The sequence below is a fragment of the Chelonia mydas genome, chromosome 2 (assembly GCF_015237465.2).
Source record: "Chelonia mydas isolate rCheMyd1 chromosome 2, rCheMyd1.pri.v2, whole genome shotgun sequence".
NCBI lineage: Eukaryota > Metazoa > Chordata > Testudines > Cheloniidae > Chelonia > Chelonia mydas.
Window position 1 is genome coordinate 51,716,420 of NC_057850.1, and position 21,969 is coordinate 51,738,388.

The window sequence follows — 21,969 nt, forward strand, 5'->3', positions numbered from 1 at the left end:
ACACAAACTTCATTTCTGGTTGCTCAAGCATTGTCCTTCTAATAGCCTTGACCTAATTAACTGATAAACTAACTTAAAACACAGCAACATCTAAAGGGGCATGCATGCACCTGCAAACTGGGGTTAGCTGTGGACATGCAATGATAACAGTGCCTCTTGTGGGGCCTTGGCACATCTCTGCTCTGCAGTTGTGTAGTTATAACTCTCATTGAGATGGCCAGGCATTTGCTCTGGTGTTCCAGTATCCCCTGTATGCACTGCACTGTTTAAGGCTCTACCAGCAATTTCAGTTAGTTCAGTTTCAGTACTTAGGCTAAAAATGCTCACATCTATCTGCAGATATAGTTAGGACCCAAATCTGTGGTTAGTCACCTAAGGAAGTGGCCTAATTGTTGAAGGTGCTGCACACCCACAGATCCCACAGAATTTCAAAAAGCTCAAATATTTAAGATGGCTGGGATAGAAAGGCTTTAAAAATGGGTGTTCTGAGTGTTCTTACTTTTCAGGAAGATCTTTACTCTGCAACCCCATTTTATAGATCCATTACACCAAATGTATAAATGGGGATCAGCTAGAAAGTATACAGTGATGGCATAATAGGAATGGTGCCAAAACTTACTAGCCAATTGACATGGCAGTAATTTGGTTCTAAAGGATCCTCAGGTGCCAGTATATTATCTTTGCTTGAGAAACGCTCACACCAAACCTGTCGATGTGAATGTAGGTAAGCTCCTGGATGGTTTTCTAAAAGATCTGTTCTACGAATTATGTGGGGAAGTTCAATGGCCTGTGCTATGCAGGAGGTCAGACTAGATGATCACAATGGTCCCTTCTGGCCTTGGAATCTATGAATATTTATAATGGGTGCAACCAAAATGCCAAATCGAAATACCTGCCAACTTTGGGGAGTATGAAATCCAGATCCAAAGTTTGCTATTTGAACCAGTTCCTAGTGTTTTCCATTTCCTCTTTTATTATTGCTGCCGTAAAAACAGAAGAATTTAAACAACAAAAACAATTTTTTTGTGAAGGGCTTAATCCCTCCTATTGTTATATGTCATCAAATCTCTTATTTTGCTCATGTCCTTGTGGCTGCGTGGGCATTTGCTGATTGTCTGAGAAATGCTGCACGGACTGAGTTTGTTGGGTGGATTCTAGTTTTGCAAAACCAAACCCTGGGCTGGTTCAGATTTTGGGCCTTGGAACCCCCCAGATTCAGGGAATTTAGCATAAATATTTGTCTTGGCCCATCTTTCTTCAGGAACCTCTCTCAGTAGCTTTGCTTTCCTGGATTTAAATCAGAAATTATTTGAAAATAATTATTCTTGATTGACCAAACCTGTGACTCTACATGGTGTGAGTCCAGATCCAGTGCTACAGCCAAATCCTGCTGCTCACCACCATCTCTAGCTATTTTGCCTTGTTCATTTAAGCCTGGAAGTGAGTTTCCTTAGGCTCTAATATCAATGTGTTAACAGATAGCAAATGTTGGGGCCATGATATGTGCTTGTTGTGGGACATGACCGTATTGGTAAGCCTGCATCCCCACTTGACTTTTTACTGGTGGTTTCTTTTTTTTTATTACATTCTGTGCTCTGTAAAGTCACCCTTCAGTATTGCATTATATCTCCGCCTCGAAGACAGGTAATAATATGGTATGAAATCAGTGGACTTTAACTTCACGGTGGCATGTGTAAGAGAAGTGATGGAGCAAGAGAACAGACAAGCCCTTTTTCAGTTCACAGAACCCCAATTCTTTATTAATCACAGCTTGCTCACAATGACATACAGGAAAATAGCACTAATGAAGAGTAGAATATGCAGGCAGCAACCTCCAGGGGGTAGGGACCACTTCAAAACGGCAGCTCTTTTAAGGGATATGTTAGGTTTGGTGATATCGTACTTGGCACAAGCACCCTGTCTAATGATTCCTGCCGCATCAGCCCTCTTTTTTCTAGATGTCTTTAAAGTAGGTCAGGTTGACTAACACTGAAGAGGACAGGTCATGTTGAGTGGAAATCAGCAGTGTTTAAAAAAAAAAAAAAATACAACAGCCAGCTCATTGGTTCCAGGTAGAAATATTCAGAAGCCTCTTGTATTTTTACACATGTAACATAGTAGCTTCAAATGAATATCCTAGATCATGGCATCTACAGATAAAGCCACTTGATGTTGATTAATTGCTCCATCAATAAATCTTCAACTGGTGAATTAAGCTTGTGAGACAATTAGGATTTTTTATGGCTGTTGTGTACCATTTAGGATTTTTCATAGCTAGCTGTTTATGATACTCAGCTTCTAAACTTTGGCTCAGATGGATGTCACTTGCCTTCTTATCAGTAACTCTTATTAAAAAAGCAATATTTGTTGCCTCTGATCTGATGAAGGCAGACAAAATAAACATTGCAAATAACAGTTTTAATCTCTGGTTCATTTTGATGCTACCAAGGATAGGTGTAAATAAATTATGAACACACAATGTTTTAAGAGCTTTCTATCTGGACAGCTTCATGTGGAGTCACAATACCTGTGATCTAGTTATTGTTTTAACAGAGCTTATTGATTACAAAGCCTTCTGGGTTACTAGGCGATGATTGGTCTCTAGCACCATAGACCTACTATTGACCTCATTGGATGGTTAGAATTAAAATGGCAGGGAATGGAATTAGACATGGGCTGCTTCAAATGAACAGACCTAGCAAATTCAACTGAGTGGAAATAGACAACATCAAAAGCCTGTTACAGGACATGTAAGATTATGAAATAACTTGCATAATGCAATACTTGTATTTTTTAACAAAAATGTAAGTATTTACAAAATAAGATCCAAGTTTTTTTTAAACATCAAGCAAATCATTCTGCAGAGAGACCATATTGTTTTTATTTTTGTTTTTGTTTTGTTTTTTATTGAGTTCTTGATTTTTTTTTTTTTTTTTTTTAAACCATGTCATACATTTCCCATACTGATATCGCATGATCCGTAATAATATAGGCAGGGGAGTTTACTAATGGTGGGGAGGTGTCTCATCCACCGTTGCTTTTTTCAGCCAGACAGTTCCACCTGGAGCTCCTTGTTTCTACGGACCTCTGCAGCATGCCTCTCCTGGAAAACATCAAGAAAGGAAAGGTCAAACCTCTTCTTTGCTGCACCTGCCCAGGAAGATTCTTAAGGGAAACCCCTTGCTCTCTGTGTACAGGTCACCTGTGCATAGATAGCCTCAGTAGAAAAACAATCTTTTGAGGGTGCTGCTCATAAAGGATGAAATTCACCAGGCCAGCACAAGGCCTATTCATTACTTAAATTTGACTTAAGTCCTATTTTGAGGTCTTAAGTAGGATTTAAGAGTGACATAGCCCCTGTGGCATGCCCTCTGCACAGGAGGGAATTTCACCCTAAATTTAATCTCTGCTGAGGTGAATTGGCTCTAGGTAATTACCTTCTTGCTAGCAGGTTACCATATCTTCGTGTGTGAGAAGTGGTTATTATTACTGTTTGTATTACAGTAGTCCGTAGGAGCTGCAGTTAAGGATCATGGCTCCATCAAAGTAGCCAGATAGCTCACAATCTAGATGACAGGACACAACAAGAGGAAAACTAGACATATATGATGGGGAAGGGTGTGGGAATGAGTAATGAAATGAGCAGAGTTGAACAGAGAAGCAGAAATCGCAGATCATCATTTACCCTAACCGGTGCCAGCAGGAGAAATTTATAGGCATCATTTCAGAGGTAGCTTTTAAGGATAAGTTGACAGTTTTATTTATACTTATGTGGAGATGTTCCAATGCACGGGGATGGCATGTGAGGAAGCACGGAGGTGATTGAGGGAGAAGTGGACAAGCAAGCAATTGAGGTTGCCGTCACTGGCAAAGTAAACGCCAGGATCAATAGCCTGACAAGGTACTATCCAGACACTGAACTTGTGGAAGACTTGGAGTAAAAAGGGAACAATTCTAATTTAGGGCTAAATTCTATGCAGATGCAGTGTGAGGAAAAGGACTTAAGAATCCCTCCACAAAGGCATCTGGGCAGGATGCCGGCAGAATGTCGCATGGTGACAATGCCTGTCAGTAAGGGTAGCACAGCCACACTGGAAAAGAATCAGAACAACCCTAAATGGACATGAATCAGATCTGCATTAGTGAGCTTCTGAGAACCCTGGACATCCTTGTCCGAAACAAGACACCAGTCATAAATGCACTCCATAACTAGCTTGCAACTTTCACAGTCAAAAGGCAAGGAGAGACCTAACTATAGTCTCAAAGGTCACAACTCATTGTGGTCTCATCCAAAGGAGCTGCTGACAGACTGAAGCAGTCATCTGGATGAATCAGACTGCACATTAGCCGAAACATTTCAACAGGAGAGTTTCTTGCAGAGAATGGTTCTCTGTCCTATGGCTGGGGACAATAATGTATCTTCTATATGCCTAGAATAAGTCTTTGTACCAAACGAGATGCTGCTGCAGGGGACAGACACCCAGCCACCTCCTCTGCAGTCTGTGCTTTAGTTTCTATAACTTTCCGAGATCACCATTATGCCGGGGCAGTATCCAGGTATGAAACTCCTCAGGGTTCAGCAGGGACATGGGAATTGAGAGTCCCCACTCGCAACTGATACTAACTGTTAGTGAGTTAATGTCCACCCTCTTTAGAAGAGCTGGGGATTCAGACGTGCCTCATCACTGTGAAGGAGACCACAAAGAACACTATCTGAAGGACAAGATTTACAGCTGACATAGGCACGGGATAGCTCTTATATTGAAATCAGTGAGATCCCCGAGAAGGGGCAATCTGAGTATTCCAAAGATGAGGTTGAGCCAGTGGCGGATTTAGAGTTAGTGGGGCCCCGTGCTCGGCTTCATTTTTGGGACCCAGCCAAGAAAAAGAACATTCTCTCTTATCTCCTCCCGCCCCCATTTTTCTTTCTTTGTTTTTTTTTTTTCATCCTCCTCCTATAAGTAACAGGAAGTAAATGAAAATAATGTGAGGTAGCTTGATTGTTTTTGTAGTCTAACTTATTTAAAAGAACACTGTCAGGGAGGTTAGGCACAATCCTGGGGCTCCCAGAGACTTGGTTGAAACAGCCTGTTACATCCGTCTTTAGGGTATAACACAGGATGCTGCCCTCGCTTTCTTGTCCAGCTCTGCTTCCTGATGTGACATCTCTGACGCCAATTATCGACAGTTAACAGGTGAGATGGCCGTAAGATGAGCGTAAGATGGAGAAAAGCGTAGATCTACAATGGAGATCCCTCTTCATCAGGGACAATTGAGAGGTATATACACTGGTCAGCTGACATATTAGATGCTTCAAAATAGCAGCTCGTATTGTATCCCAACAGAGAAAAGTTAACATTCTCTGCAGAACAAGTTAAAAGGACTTTATCATATCTGGTTCCTTTTCCTCTTTTGCTTTTGCTCTCCAGGCTGGGAGGGTTGCATTAGAAATGGTAAGTACGCTCAGCCCCTGGGGATGTCTATTGAAGGGGTCCAAAAAATAGATCTAATCTCCCTCAATTAGGAGAGTGATTGCAACACAGTCCATTTATGGATGTATGTGGTTAAATATGAGACAAATGATTTATTCCACATTGTTCATAAATCCCACTTAGAAGCCAGAAATTAAACCCAAACAAATTTTCTTTGGCATTTTTTCTCTTTGAACCTGGGGCCTTTGATTTCAAAAACACAGACTCTTTGCCCATAATGGTAAAGGTGCAGGTCTCAGCCAGAAAAGGGAACAGATAAACAGGCCTGAAAGCATATCAGAATTGGGGATAGTAGAGAACTAGCTGGTATAGTCTGAGAAGGAGGCCAAGATTTTTCAAAAGCAATTAGTGATTTTGAGTGCTCGGCTTGTCATCTTAATGGGACATGGTTTTCAGAAAGCCCTGAAAACTCATCCTCTGAAGATTGGCCCCCTTTAAAGTGCCTCAAGTTAAGGGATCTAAAAATGGAGTCACCCCAAATCACCGGTCACTTTTGAAAATTTTGACCCTAATTCTTGCTGCAGGCTGTGGTGTGGCGTCATGACCTGATTACCTTTTCTTGAAGACGTTCAATAAGAGCAGCTAAATTAGCTTCACGGTTTTCTTTGATCTGTTCCATTTTCAGTATCAGCTTTTCCTCTGCCATTTTGCTGAAGTTATTGTTCTCCTCCAAAGCCTTCTGAAGGACTTCTCGCTCATGTTCTCTCTTTTCTGCCAGATGTTTCAGCACCTGGGCCTCCTGGGACTGGGAAAAAAGACACATCCTGCTGAGGCAATAGTCTAGGGAATGTCAGAAGACAGTGGATAAGGCAATCTGAGTAAATAAAAAACACTAATAAGCAAGTCTTTGATTAGAAAGGGCAAGCGCACTGAGTCTGGATTTTTGTGAGATCTGCTGTTTTGTTTTTTCTCGAAATGCTTGGTAAAACTACATTAATAAAATATATGTAGAGTAAGAAATAAATACACTTATTAATAGTGGCAATAGATCTGAGGGACATTCTGGAAAAACTCTGTTTCCTCCCACATCCATTATAAGCAAGGCCCATTTCAATAACTGAGGTATGAAGATACTGAACATATGTGAGGAATTCAAATAAGGAAACATCTGAAGGAGAATATTTGAGAATTCTGGATTAATAAGGCTACCATGTGACCCTGTACCTGCCTTAAATATTTCAGTGGTAAGAGATGCAGTAATTTCAAAATTATATGGGATTTCAGTCTAAAAAGTTGTACTCTTTTATAATTGGGCTTCAGAAACAAGAGCTATGAATTTTTTTGTTTTCCTCAAGCTATCTTTAGAAGTACATGTTGAAATGATCACATATAGGCTTTAAAGTTAACATTTCCTTAAGATGACTGGAGGAAGTTCAGATCTGATCTGGCTCCATTTTGTTTCTGTAAACAGGAAGAAGGTTATTTTTCCAAACAAAAGGCCTAAAACAATAATTTTTTCAATCAAAAGCTTAAATTCTGCAAAGACCATGAAATCTACAGAGGATCTTAAATGCATGCAATCTGCACCCTGAATTCTATTATCCTTACTTATGAGCACAATTGCTAGAAACATGAGCTTTGCTGTTAGTTTAGAATTACGTTTAGGACATTGAAGTTCACTTAAAACAAAATGAAACCACTGATCTTCTGATGCAAGTCAACGAGGTTGCAATGTTAAGACCGTCCCAGGAGATACAGTATATACAGGGCCTTATATTGATAACTTGTTAGTCTGGGTATTTGCCATATATTATACATTATGAAGAGTTCTGATCTCTCAATATAAATGGCCTGGGTATGTTTATAAACTCTTCCATAAATACCCCAGGATTTAGCAACCTGGAATGGAACAGGAATTTGAATGGACGATTTCCATTGTGAGATGAACACTAGTCTAGCTACATGAAGTGGCTGGTGCAAAATAAATGGAAAAGTACCAGGGGTAGAGCCTCAGCTAATGTAAATTTTTCCATTGACTTCAGTTTTACAGCAGCTGTGAATCTGGCCTTCAATGGTCAGATCACCATCATAGCCTAATAAAGCAAGACTTGGAGGGAAGCCAAATTGTTTTTCGCACTGTAGCGGTGGAATGGTATCTGCCTCAAAAACATATGGCAAAAGAACATTTCCTCCATGTCTGATCAAAGTCTGTAGCAGACGTTGAAAGAGCTAAGGCAGTGGTGGGCAGGGACATGCTGACAGCTGCTTCCTGCAGCTCCCATTGGCTGGAATGGCGAACCGCAGCCACTGGGAGTTGTGCGCGACTGTGCCTGTGGACGGTCAATGTAAATGAACTGTCTTGCGGCCTGCCAGCAGATTACCCTGATGGGCTGTGTGCTGCAGGTTGTCCACCACTGAGCTAAAGAGTGATTACGACTAATATGACTGTGATTAGCAAACTAGCTCCTTCGTTATTTCTGTTGGAATTCAGTGGCTCCAAAAGTAACATACGTATAATTCCAACAGAAGCAGAAAGTCTATAGTTTACATAATTTGTCTCTTCCTGTGTGTACTACTGTGCACACTTTTTGGCAGTGATCTGGTTATTAATTCATAGACGTAACATTCCACGTTAGAGCACAAACAACTTTCTCGCACACTTATAAATATCATCAGATGACCATGCTGGGTCAGACTAATGGTCCATCTAGCCCAGTATCCTGTCTTCCAACAGTGGCTGGTGCCAGATGTTTCAGAGAGAGTGAACAGGGCAATAATTAAGTTAGCCCCCTGGTCATCCTGTCCCAGTTTCTGGCACTCAGAGGTTTAGGGACACCCAGAGCATGGGGATGCATCCCTGATCATCTTGGCTACTAGCCATTAATGGACTTATCCTCCATGAACTTGTGTAATTCTCTTCTGAACCCAGTTATACTTTTGGCCTTCACAACATCCCCAGGCAATGCATTCCACAGCTGGACTGTGTGTTGAAAAAGTACTTCCTTATGTTTGTTTTACAACTGGTACCTATTAATTTTATTGGGTGACCCCCTAGTTCTTGTGCTATGTGAAGAGGTAAATAACACTTCCTTATTTACTGTCTCCACCCCATTCTTGATTTTATAGACCTCGATCATAGCGCCCCTCAGTCGTCTCTTTTCCAAGATGAACAGTCCCATTCTTGTTAATCTCTCCTCATCTGGAAGCTGCTCCAAACCCCACATCACTTGTGTTGCCTTTCTCTGTACTTTTTCCAGTCCTGACCTATCTTTTTTGAGATGGTGAGACCAGAACTTCACTCAGTATTCAAGGTGTGAGCACACCATAGATTTATATAGTGGCACTATGATATTTTCTGTCTTATTATCTATCCCTTGCCTAATGGTTGCTAACATTCTGTTAGCTTTTTCGACTTGCAACATTATTTTGCCCCACAACATCTGCTTACAAATGTTGTAAGGCACTCTAGACACAGATCCTTCAACTCATGCTGATATTCAAGTATGCTGAAAAAGAGGCCAATGCAGCAAAGTTGTTTATGACCTTTTTTTTTTTTAGTGGATGTTATAAAAAGCAACTGTGACCCCAGTTTTTAAGGGTGATTTAATAGGAGCTCCAAATCCCACATCTGGATGCTTACAGTAGACATATAGTCAACTAAATGCCCATTTTAAATGTCAAAGTGCCTGTAGAGCTTGCAAATGCAGACTATGGAGGTGTGTCTTTTTAAGACATTCAAGTTGAAAATTGTGTTCAGCTGTGTGTATATACAAGGATTTTCTATTTTTCCAGATTTATCTACTTTCCTGTGACAAGCACATCCAAAAGTATATTAAATCAGCTCTGTAGAGAAAAAAAGAAAGGATTACTCAAATAGCAGGAAGTGAACTAGGAGAACAATTCCTTTTAAGGTTGAAATTTGCACTTGAATGCACACCATGACTGTATTAGTTTTAAGGACATATGGGGGCAAGTTCCAATTATGAAAGGTTCACTTTGATGCTGCAAAATTAATCCAGTTGCAGGATTTTTTTTTATTAACACATTCAGTGGGAATTGCATTAACTTTGGTGTATCTCAGAGTATTGTATATTGAAAAGATAAAGTTAATAGAATAGAATGTTAAGACAGGATAAAGGTCTCCTCCTGCAGTGTAAATGCCAAAGTAAAGACCAAGCATTTATAGAAAAACAACATTGAGATCAAGGAATGACATTTTCAGGGGAAATTAATTTAGTTGTTTTCTTGCTGTTGCGCATCAAAGTGAGGGAATGGGGTAGAACTAGACACCATGCTGGCTTGCACAGCACTGGCTTCTTCATAGATTGTTGCCAGTACATCTCATTCCTCACATGGGACACAGTATGAATTATGAGGTGTGTTGCAATAGTGTCTAGATGCCCCAGCTGCAATAGAAACCCCACTGTGCTAGGCACTGTACAAACACACTGTGAGAGACAGCCCCTGTCCTGAAGAAATTATAATCTATATAGACAAAATGGACAAAAAGTGGGAGGGGAAACAAATGCAGTGTAGTGAAGTGACTTGGTCACGCAATAGATCAGTGGAAGAGCTAGCTGTGGAATCCATGGATGAAATCCTTCCTCTGTTGAAGTCAAAGGAAAAATTCCCAATGACTTAAGTGGCCCACTTTTCATCTTTGGGTTCCTGAGGCCTTGTCTAGTGCCCATCTCACTAGTGCACACCCTTTCTGTCATCTGTTTTCTAGTCTGTATCCCCTGTTGAGCCAACAGTGCTAAACTGTGTCATGGTTTTGCAATGTGGAGAAATTTTCAGAGGTGTCTTGTTGAGACGATCATTTGCTCTCATGCAGCTTTATGAACAGTTCTTGCATATAATTGATATGTGTGAAAGACATTTGCACAGAGTTTATGCATGCTTTTGGGCTTTGTGCATGTCAGGTCTATAATTAGCTCACATACATTAAGTGAATCCGTGCATATGGTTGTGTTCCCAACGCTGCACAGTCACAAAGAGAGGCCATGCATTGAAAATCTGGCTGTGTAAATTGTGAACATCTGCATCTGACGGACTCAGAATGAGGCTTGTTTCTTCTTTAGCTATTTTAAATAATAATAATAAAAGTCCTGCTATTTTCCCCTCTAGATTTGTACTAGTGAATGAAGATTTGTGAAGGGAGCTGGATTTACCACCCAGAAGCCAGGAGTTCTCTGTTCAAAAACAGTCACACAGCATTGGTAATGGCAATGCAAAGTTCTCCAACCCCACCAGCACACCTCAGCCTAATCCTGGAGTGATCATTTCTAGCACTGAGAGCATGGGACAGTCTCCAGGCCCATTCAATCCTTTCCTCTCTAGCAAAAGACAGTGGTGGGGCAGAACAGTTAGCGCTGACAGCAGGTAGTTTTTACAATGGAGACAGCTGTTTTTTGGGAATTGTTTTGAGGCCACCAGCACATTTCATGGAGGCCATGAACCAATTGTCTGATGTTAACAAAACATTTAATCATTGATTGAACCAACCATCTAGATATCAAAAGCTCCATAGCTCATTTACTAAGTCCTTGAGCCATAGTTTTCTATTTTCAGTATTTAATGCATCTTTCTGAATAAGTCTGTTTCTAATTACTCCAATTTTGATTTATACTGATAATTAAATGCCATCCATCTAGCCCACTGATTGGCTGGATCTGATTACAATTGGTATAATAAAGTGTCTGAATCTGGTCTGAATTTTTTTTTAAAGCAAACTTGATGTTTGGTATATTAATGTAAAATGTGGATTAGCAGTCTGACAACCGTGTCCCTTCCATGAAGCATCTTAGGGACTAGACAAAATGCATAGACCTTCCATTAACATTAATGAGGTGTATGGGGATGAGAATAGACTTGCTGGTATACATGAGTTTTGAAAGTGCAGTTACATATTTTTGTGAGGTTTTCTACTGGCTTCTCTGTAACTGACTATTTGATTGTGTGGTATTTGAGTTAATTGTTTTCTAGACTGGCACAGATAATATACAGCTAACCAGGAGCTTTACTACATCTGAGTCCCTTACATTTCATTTTTGATTGCCCCTATTTTAGAACACTGTAGGGAATAATTTTGGACTTAACTGCATCCATATATCTACTTTTTCATTTAATGTGCTTTAAGGGAAAATATTTTGCCATGATATGTTGATGTAACTTACTTCTTCCTCTAATACCACATTACTGAAGAAAATTAAGGATATTCCCTGGTACCCTAAGTAAATGGTAAATAGCTCTTTGCATTAATTTTAAGTCAAAAGAGAAATGTCACACTTGGAGGGAATTCAATATATTTTGAGGCTGAATTTTTCAAAGCTAAGGAATTTAGATGTCCAGTTTTCACTAGAAATGTATAGGAATTGCGTGTACTCACCCTTAATGTCCACATATTTTTGTCTGTAATTAAATATTTGTTATTTTTTTAAAGCTTAAATACCAATATAACCCTTATAGCAGTCAATGGGACTTCATAGTGCATATGGGATGCATGTGGATGACCCCTTTGCAGAGTGAAGGCCTAGAGTAGTTACTGCAGTCAGTGACAACTCTTTTCTTAGCGGAATGGCATTGCCTAAGCCCTTTGGGTGGGGCAATTATAATATGAAAAGAAATGTCATAAGGAGCCCTGGAGTTTGATACATTCAAATGCTATATAATACAGTTGTGCTTGGCATTAGCTGATTTCCCTTTGAGATGTGAGGACAGGATTTCTCAGTTAAGGTGCTCTTTTGCCTCAGTTTGGATTTTTATGTGTACGCAGAACAATGTGTTTGTCTTCCCATGGCATGCAACGTTTAGGAGTATATAGGACAGCATTGTCCTCAAAATAGCATAGATACAATGGACTTATAGGCTGCTTCTGATTTCACATGGCCATGTAGCCCTATTCCGAATAAAGGGCCCATGTTAAATGTATTGCTATTTTGAAAAAAATAAAGCCATTTCCACAATTATTTCAACAGAAGTCCAATTTTAAGACTCCGGTTTTCCTTCTTGCTGTTCGACTCCTTTTACAAGCCAAGGTGTCAGAGTTTGGCAGTGAAGGGGAGGGTACTAAAGAACAACATCCTATTTGTGAGTATACCACACTGTGTTTGGGAGAATTTTCATGCAAAATATGGTTCTTGGGCCTGATATTTCTAGTGGGCTTGGAATCAGAGTGTGAGTAAGATTACAATGAAATAATGATACATGAAATAACAAAAATGAAAAATGGCTTTAACCAGCTCTCCTCTCTTCCAGAGCTAACTCAGATGTCTGACTCTCTGACAGAATTTTGTATCTAGTGCCCAAGCTCCACCCTGTAAATAACGTACCTCTTCCAATAGGCAGACCTCTAACACCTTTATTCCTTATGCTTTCTTGGGGAGAAACTGCTGTGTGAGGCATACACAGTTATTGTCAACGGACTTTATTAACAGCAGATGGGAGAACAGTACACTAGAATGTGCTGCAACTTATATAGACGCACCATAAGTGGGAGCTATATTACTCATTACACTGCAGGGCTCATTCTGTAAAAGAACTGCCCTTCATTTTGTATTCTGTCTCCAAACAAACACAGCTGCCATGCAGAGCAGCCAAAAGGACAGTAAAGATTTTTAAACAAAAGGAAGCAAAACAGAAAGGAAAACTAGCTAGATGGGGGAGAGAAGTGGCAAATGCTGAGACCGTCTATGTGCCGGCTGTTCGCTTTCCCATTTCTCTCCCTACTGATCTTTCTAAAAGTTTGTAAGTGGAAAACAAATGTAGCCTCTTACTCCTTGGAGATCTCTGGGAAAGGGAGTATTTCAGGCCCCAATGTTGCACACGCAATCAATTAGCTAAGCTGTCTTGGTATTTTATCATCTCTCTTTGTGGATGTAGTGTAAATCTTTAATTTTCCGTTATTTTCCAAGCTCTTGGCATCAGAATTGTTTAACTGGGGAAAAAAAAGCAAAACCCTCTTTCACACACATTCAATAGGGAGGCCCCCTTCTGCATTTGTTTATTCACAAATTATTTTTTCCCCATAGGAATAATTTTAATAATTAATAGTCATGCTGGAAGACTTCATGTTGTGCCAGTCATGATAAACTGATAGCTGGAAATCTGAGCTCAGGAATAACCTTGGGACTCCTGCATCTTGATTCATACATTCCTAGATTTTAAAGCCAAAAGGGACCATAATGATCATCTAGTTTGACCTCCTATATAACACAGGCTACTGAATTTCACCAGTGGTTGCTTTATCAAGACCATAACTCAGGGGTTCCCAAACTTTTTTTGCCGGCGCAACCCCATTTTAATGAAGTATTTCCTGTCAGGGCCCCAAACAACATGGAAGAACAAAATGGCATCCTCCATGACAATGTGACCTCGCACGCATCATACATGTAAGGTCATTCTGCATGGAGGATGCCAGTTTGCTCTACAAAATGGCTTCCTCTACACAGTATGACCTCATGCATGTGAGGTCGCGCTGTGTGGAGGATGCCATTTTGTAGAGCAAAATCACATCCTCCATGCATTGTGTCCTTGCACATGTCATACGTGTGAGGTCACATTGTGTGGAGCAAGCTGGCGTCCTCCCATAGTAGAGATCACTGCAACTCCATCTGCTGATGATGCAACCCCATTTGGGATTGCAGCCTACAGTTTGAGAACTGCTACTATAGCTTGTGGTTGAGCTATAGCATATATTTTAGAAAGACATCTGTTGGAGTGAAGGAACATATGTGTTTTGTAGTGTAAGTAAAATAAAGGGGGTTTATCAGCCATAGAAAGGCTTTGAAAATAAAGGAAAAATATGTAATATGGCCTTGAAAAAAATAGCTTAAAAAGGTGGAAGGAATGTGACATCTAACAAGACAAGTTTTGGGGCAAATGCAAAGCTTGGAATGTGGCTTGACTGGAAAAACTGGACCTAAAAGGATGCTGATAAGATAGGAGGAAAAGTCCTTGAAAAAAGCCTCTAAATTATAGAAGATGGTGACAATTTGGTTAAAAGTTCTGTGGTGAACTGGTAGTAAACTCTGACATACCAGTGTTTATATTGGAGAAAGGGGCCCAGTATCACACTGACCAAAACTGGTTCTAAGCTACAGTTAGCAATTGGAAGTGACATCATTTGTTTGTTAAAGAGTTTAAAAAGATGAACTTTTAAAGGTTCAATACTAATACCTGCCTGACCAGTTGGAGCCAGCCAACATGAGTTTAAGCACTCCTCTGTCTAGCCCTTTTGTGAGTACTCTGATCAAATGCTTATGAATGTTTGTTACTGTGTGGGTGTAACAAGTGCTTATTATTTAGACTTTTTAGGCATGTTTAGAGCAATTGTATAAATATCATTTGATTTTTGGATTGAATAAAGGAATTTGTGGTTGAATTAGTGTCTGGCAATATCCTGTGTTAATAAATTAAGAATAATTCCAACCACATCCTACCTTTGAAGACTTGAAGTAACAGAATCCACCAACCCCCTAGGTAAGTTATTCCAACTATTAATTACCCTCATTGTTAAAAAAAAAAATTGCCCTTTATTTCTAGTCTCAGTTTGTTTAGAGTCAGCTTCCCGCCATTGAATTTTGTTTAGTATCACTGTTTGTCTTTGAGTTACTGTTTGCAAAAGGTAGCTTCTGGCATTGACCTCCCACGCTATTGCATGCAAAAGCATTTGGAAGGAGCCAAACCAGCGCAACATGTATATAACTTCAAAGCTGCAAAAAATTAAAGAGATTTCATTAGCTCCTCAGGGTGTGGGGTGAGTGGCTGTGTGGAAGGGCAAGGGCAAGGGCATGACCTCTTAGACACGAGGAATAATGCAAGAATCCATGCAGAATCCTTGTCTCTGTCATATCCCCCACCTCCTCACTGTTTGGCATTTTCTCCACAGTGCTTCCCAGTCTCATTCCCCCGTGACAGCGTTGCTGACTGTGTGGCCCTAGTGCTAATAAGCCTTACTCAGTTGGGTGAAACTAACCTCTGCACCTCCTCCTAAGAGAGTGGAAGCCGTGGTTTGAAAGTTAAGGCTGCTACAAGGAGAACAAAATAATTCCCAAGGGGAAATTCACAATAAAATCTCCAGCTTTGGCAAGGAAACATGCAGCACAGTGGGCTGCTACCTGGCTTCATTTTCCACTTCAACTGGCCAATCACCTCATGTGAGAGGTGAAGGGGCTTCCGTTGGCCTAGCACAGAAGGAAAGTAGTAGTCTCCAGCTTCTATTTGCTGCCTCCTTTGAGGTTTGTGTCCTTGGCAGCATGTCTAATAAGGCTTTGCTCGACTTTGTGGCATGCAGTGGAGTGGAAAACAGGTGCCTTTGTCTCTAGTGATACTGCCAGAGAAGAGGAGGATCAAATGCCTTTTGCCAATGAATGAAGCAGCATGAAAGATGGCCTCAAAGGAGGTAATGTGTTCCACTCCCACAGCCAGATGGTGAGTACTGCAATGGTGTTAGAAGATAGAGAGGCAAATCTAGGAAAACCGGCCACTCGATACAACAGGGATAGACACTGCCCAGGCTGTGATGCCTGGGTGGGAGCTTATCCTTCAACATTAATAATCATGGTATTAAAAAGACACATTGGCTTTACTATATAATTGACAGCACGAATGCTAGAAAATATGACCATTATTCTTCATCCGCTGTGGTGTTATGCATTAGGGACTAGTGCAATTAATTTCCATCCAAATACAAAGCCATTAAGAGGATTTAATTAAATATGAGTTCTCTACTCTAATCCTAAAACTAGTAGAAATCCCTTTAGTGTCTAATTTTCATGCTGATTAATGGTGATCACAATGTATAATTCAACCTAGGGCTTTTCAAGCGTAGAAATCTGGTGTGATAGCTAAATATTCCAAGGCCAATGGGTATAAATTGTTGCATCATGTTAGAGATTTGGTTGAGCTTTCCATACTGTTAAGAAATAAACTTCTGCTTCTCACAGAGATAATGAGCTCTCATTTCTTAATTGGAAAGGATGATGAGATCTTTCTGATTACCTACTTGGGGAGGAAAACATAGCACCCCCTCACACCATTAAAATAATGGGATAATAATGGGATGCAGTAAGGGGAGTCTATACATGGAATGGAGAACTCCATTGCTATCCAAAGTGCATATCACTTTGAGATGCAGTATTTTTTAAAAATTCCTCAAACAGCAATACATGTTAATTATAATTTGTATTTTGGTAGGGCCCACAGGAGGGGAGGAAAAGGGGGAGAAGAAAAGAAGGAAAATGATAAAGGGATGAGTATACAGTGATAAAAAGAGTGATAATCAAAAAACTAGGGAACCTAGAGCACATATAAGGAGTCATTGAAATGTATGCATCGCTGTAGGCTTTTTCACATGAATTTGACAATTTATTAATGAACACTAATCAAATTAACACAGTCCACTCTAACTCCAAAATGGTGTGAAATCAATTAATGACTTTTGTCAAAGGCAATCAATTAGTTGTACTTGATTTTATTTAAAACTGTGCCCAAAAGACATGATCTAGAATGATTATGCCTGACAACTGTAGCGCGTGGGTAGAAAAGGATGATGCGGATCCTGTGGATCTCATAGGTTACAATAACCCAGCTAGAAAGGATATGTGGAGATCATCATTCAAAATGAACATATTGGTAGGGGAAAAGAAGACATCAGTGTTGGCAACTCTTAAGCCAATTTCCAGCCTAATTACATTATTAGGTTTTATATTGGAAGATATACACACTCTGATCAGTAAAATAAATTGGCCACAAAGGTTTAGGTTTCACAGTGAAATATGCACAAATTGTCGAGTTTAACTGCTGCCATTTCATCCCCATTTCTGTCTCTTTATGTCAGCAGTGTTCTAAATGGATTGACATAAGGCTCAGATCCTCAGGTGGTGTAAATCAGCCTAGTCCCATTGAGTTTAATGGGTCTGATTCTCCTCCCACTCCATTCACTTGGATGGGGAGTTACTCCTGATTTAGACTAGTCAGTAACTGAGTTGAGAAGGGGAAGGGGGGAGAGGTTTTTTTTATTTCATTCTTCTGAAAAGAAACAGTCTGGAAGCTGCTGCATGTGGTTCCAGGCTGCAGCATGAGCTCATTAATTTCTTTGCTTATTTTCTTCCACCTTTTGACAAAATTCTACAAACTGTGCTCTTAATTTATAACAAATGACAAGATTCAAGAGGCAGACTAAAAGCTCAGAGACAGCTGAGCTTGTTTTACTTTCAGGCACCTTAGAATCATAGAATATCAGGGTTGGACGGGACCTCAGGAGGTCATCTAGTCCAATCCCCAATTTTTGCCCCAGATCCCTAAATGGCCCCCTCAAGGATTGAACTCACAACCCTGGGTTTAGCAGGCCAATGCTCAAACCACTGAGCTATCCCTCCCCCATGAGGAAAAATAACACCTCAGATTCTCTGTGAGGTGTAGTCACTTTGCATCAACTCACCAGTGAAATGTGAGTCTAATGCCAGCTTAACAGGCCCGGGCAAGATCACCCCAAGATAAAATAGATCATTTGGTGGCATAGAGGTTAGAAGCTTTTACTCCACTCTCCTTCTGTGTGGCAGGGAAAAGACAGCCTGGCAGGAGGAAAGGGAGAGTGGCCAGTACTGTCTCCAGTCTTCCACTGCATTTTCAGCCTCCTGTGGTCATTGCAGCTTGGCATAATTTAGAGCAGCCCTGAGAATGCTCTAACATAGCATAAGTCTTGTTAGTCCTCCACAGAGCAGCCCTCAGTGCTACAGGCATGCAAAGATGAGCTTTAAATCACTTTGTACCCAACCCCTGACTTATGCACATTGACCAGAGCTGAGAATCTGGCCTTTTATCCTGTTTTAATAAGACTTAAAATATACATAGTAAATATAGTCTGACCTAATCTTAAATTTATAGAATAACTAAATCTGTCCTTGAAAATGTTTGACAAGGGAAGGCTTCTTTGGCCCATCAATCAGGGTGGAAGCTGGAGAGCGGAGGTATAGTTCTGTCTGCTTGTTCTAAGTACCCTGCATTTGTCTTTTTTTTTTATTGCTAGAAGGTCTGACATCTTTGTACAATGTACACAATGAACACACATGGAAGTCTGAAATGCCGAATAAAGTCATAAAGGGGAACAGCTTTATTCCATATAGGGCCTACATAATTCTAGCACTATAAACATGGAGCAAAGATTGTGAATTTAAAGCTCCATAAGACTTCCTGTCCAGAGATACCTTCATTATATAACCCATACTTCCTGCCCATTAGAGCTGGTTGAATTTGGGGGGCGGCGGGGACTGGCTAAAAGGTAGAAAGAAAAAACCAGTTTGTTTCATTCAACATTTTTCATTTTTTCACATTTCTGATGAAAAATCATCTTGCAGTGAGTGTACTGTCAGCCATAAATGTCAGTGGAAATAATGCCAGTATTATTATTATAATGCTCACAATGTCTCCTCACTGCAAGATGATTTTTCATCAGAAACGATAGGAAACTTTGTTGCAATTGCATAGGGCAAGGCACAGCTACTAATTTCTTCTAAAAAGCAAAGATACCTTTCTCCTTTCCTCAGCAGCTTCCAGCTTTTTCTGGATCTCCTCACGTGACAGTTCTTTCTTCTTTGGAGAGGCTAAAGTCCGTGGTGCTTCTGAGACAGGAGATGGCGGCTTTAAGATCAGCTCAAAGGCCTGGCCAGAGGCACGTTTGTTGATTTGTTTCACTTCCATATCTAGGAAATAAAATTAAAAATGCTAAACCCACCATCGGAGGAGAGAAATAGCATACTTTGGCAATGTAAGGAAAACAGCCGAGCATGTGTTGAAAACAGCTCTCGTGAGAGGTACATTCCCATTTGTTAGTAACAGCGTAAGTACAAATTCATCCTATAAAGATAAATATGCATGTCATTTTGGAAGGCTATAAAAGCATGTGTATATGTGTATGTGGGGATTTATAGGGTAGTAAAGAAAGCTTTATATGGACAAATAAATGTGTAAAGCTGGTGTGAAAAATTGTCTTTCACTAGCTGCTTCATGAAAATGCAAGCATATTTTCTTGATTTTCCTGAGAATTACATCAGCTGTGAATATCTGCAATTCCTGGATGAGTAGCATTTCTTGGGGTACTAAGTACAGTATAGCTAATTATAAAATAGCCAGCCATGGGCTTTTTAAAATGAGATTTTAATATGTTGTTGTTAGGGCCAAACAATCACCCCAGTGAGCAATAGGCAATTGGTAAGAACTAACAGCCAGAAATAGCAAGTGAATTGCTAAATCAGCAAAGTATTGACTAAATATTAGAAACTGTGAAAGTGAAATGAGTCATATCCCAGCACTGCCAAATTATTTAACAAGCAGGATGGTTTCCAGTGGAGGTTACTCACCATCATATGTATAGATATTCATGTTGCGAGGTTCAGGGTAAAAACAAGAGCAGATCAGAGACAGCATGGACAGCTCCTTCATCTTTTCCTTATAGGCTGAAATAAAAGAGTGTTAGTTTACATCAGTTTCCCAAATTTCGTACCGTGAGTTTTTAATTTAGATCATAATTACAATAATTAGCTATATGCCTGATAGAACATCTGAATCCCAGCCTGAAAGATTTCTCCGAAATGTTTGCCTTTGACCATTCCTTCTGAATATGGGAATCTTTAATAGTATGCGAATGTCCGACACCCTGGACTGCACAGACTGCTTCTGACCCCCATGTCTCCTACAACATCGTCTTAACTTCAGATCCAATGCCCTCTGGGTGTCTCTGACTTATATGAGCTGAGGATGGCTGATCAGCAATGTATTTTAATATTGGAATCGTGCCATAATCCAGTCTCTCTCTCTGCAGCCAGAGGCAAGTGACACTCTCACAAACTTTACAGTTCCTCCAAATGCAACTCTCATCCAGATCTCTGAAGTTCTGGTTCATGGATTGCCACTGGCAGATACTAAAGGCGTTGTCTGATACGAATGCAAATGTCATCCAAATAATTATTAAAAACCCCCCAGAAATATGGATAAATTCGTAACAAGATTCTCGGCAAAACTCTTTAGAAATAATACCCTTAATATGCAAAACCTAAAAGGTTTTAAGCTGCTGTCCTATTGAATTAGTTAGCTTCTGCATCCAATTCCATTGTAAACCAGTCTATATACCAAATACACTGAATGCATCCGATGAAGTGAGCTGTAGCTCACGAAAGCTTATGCTCAAATAAATTTGTTAGCCTCTAAGGTGCCACAAGTATTCCTTTTCTTTTTGCGAATACAGACTAACAGGGCTGCTACCTGACAGTAATTACTATTATTTATCATTTTGTATTACAGTCGGGCTTATAGACCCCAGTCAGGGATTGGAGACCACTTGGGCTAATAATAATAATATATATTGTTATATAGTGCTTTTCATCCATACATCTTAAAACACTTTAGGAAGCAGGTAAATATCATTATCCACAATTTATGAATGAGGAAGTAGAGACACAGAGAGGGTGAAGTGGCTTGCTCAAGGTTATCCAGCAGGCCAGTAGCAAAGCCAGGAATAGAATCCACGTCTTTTGAATAGTAGTCCAGTGCTATAGCCACTGGTCCATACTGTACAAATGTATCCTGTAAGAATGGATGGGAGGCGGATGCTGAGCATCCAGGGTTTGAAAATTTGCCTCCCATCCACTCTTACAGTATACAAAAAGTGCCTGCACACATGTACCTTCAAAAAGTGTATGCATGCACGTGTCTCTTCAAAACCCACATTTGCACAGAGAAGTGCCTCTTAGAATGAGAAATTATCTAATTGCACACACAGAGGCAAGTACAAGTTAGCCTCTGGAGTATGAAAACATGCCCTAAATATAATTATTACTGATGTTGTTATAATTGACATAAGCACAAATTCAATCTGGATGTCACTGCATCACTCAATAAAGCTACACCAGTGATGGATTTGACATATTAAGTTTAAAATAATTAATAGAAATCAATAGATCTATAAAACTTCCATTCAGTCCTTCATATGCATATTGCTTGCTCTTTCTGACATTTTGTACTCAAGGAGTTCAAGCATTTGCTGCAAGGGGCTGAGGGCTCTCAGCTCTCATGAAAGGCAATGGCAATTAGGGATCCACAAGTTCAGCAGTTTTCAGGGTAAGGTCTTAAATCAGCATTCAGTAGACTACTGCTTAGGGGCAACTTACAGATCTTGATCACGGGACACCAATCAATCCGCCCAGAGCACACATGACCTACTGTATGCCTCATATTAACCAATACTGATCACCAAATACTCCAGCACAAAGTTGCACCAAGGGATCTAGCTGCCTGCCTGCTGAGGTTGGCAAGTCTTTGTGGTTCTGTTTATAGATGGTGAAAGAATTCAGTTACGTACAAAAAACTGTAAAAACAAGAACAACATTGACTGGATCCCAATCAGTATTTAAACCAAACAGTATTAAGATTTTCAAAGGCACAAAAAAGGACCCCAGAAACATTTTTTGCACTGCTGCTGTTAAAGTAACTATCTTGCACTGGGAGGAATCTTTGGAATTATGGCAGTCGTTGGGAACAT

At 40.1% G+C, this 21,969-nt stretch overlaps 1 protein-coding gene and 1 long non-coding RNA gene across 3 annotated transcripts in view; one reads left to right on the forward strand and one right to left on the reverse strand.

Annotated features, from left to right (window-relative positions):
• Nucleotides 1-1,730: 1,730 nt before the first annotated feature.
• Nucleotides 1,731-21,969, reverse strand: part of STMN2 (stathmin 2) — a 52,048-nt gene continuing 31,809 nt past the window's right edge. For both annotated transcript variants that reach the window (XM_007052938.3, XM_043539440.1), the window contains exons 2-5: nucleotides 19,793-19,888; nucleotides 18,963-19,135; nucleotides 6,046-6,237; nucleotides 1,731-3,103 (exon numbers count right to left, since the gene is read on the reverse strand). In XM_007052938.3, coding sequence (XP_007053000.1) covers nucleotides 3,044-3,103; nucleotides 6,046-6,237; nucleotides 18,963-19,135; nucleotides 19,793-19,888 — 521 coding nt within the window. In that variant the 3' untranslated portion in view covers nucleotides 1,731-3,043. The remainder of the gene's footprint in view (nucleotides 3,104-6,045; nucleotides 6,238-18,962; nucleotides 19,136-19,792; nucleotides 19,889-21,969) is intronic.
• Nucleotides 19,130-21,969, forward strand: part of LOC122464443 — a 40,801-nt gene continuing 37,961 nt past the window's right edge. Inside the window, exon 1 of the long non-coding RNA XR_006288471.1 lies at nucleotides 19,130-19,272. This is a non-coding gene — a long non-coding RNA (uncharacterized LOC122464443). The remainder of the gene's footprint in view (nucleotides 19,273-21,969) is intronic.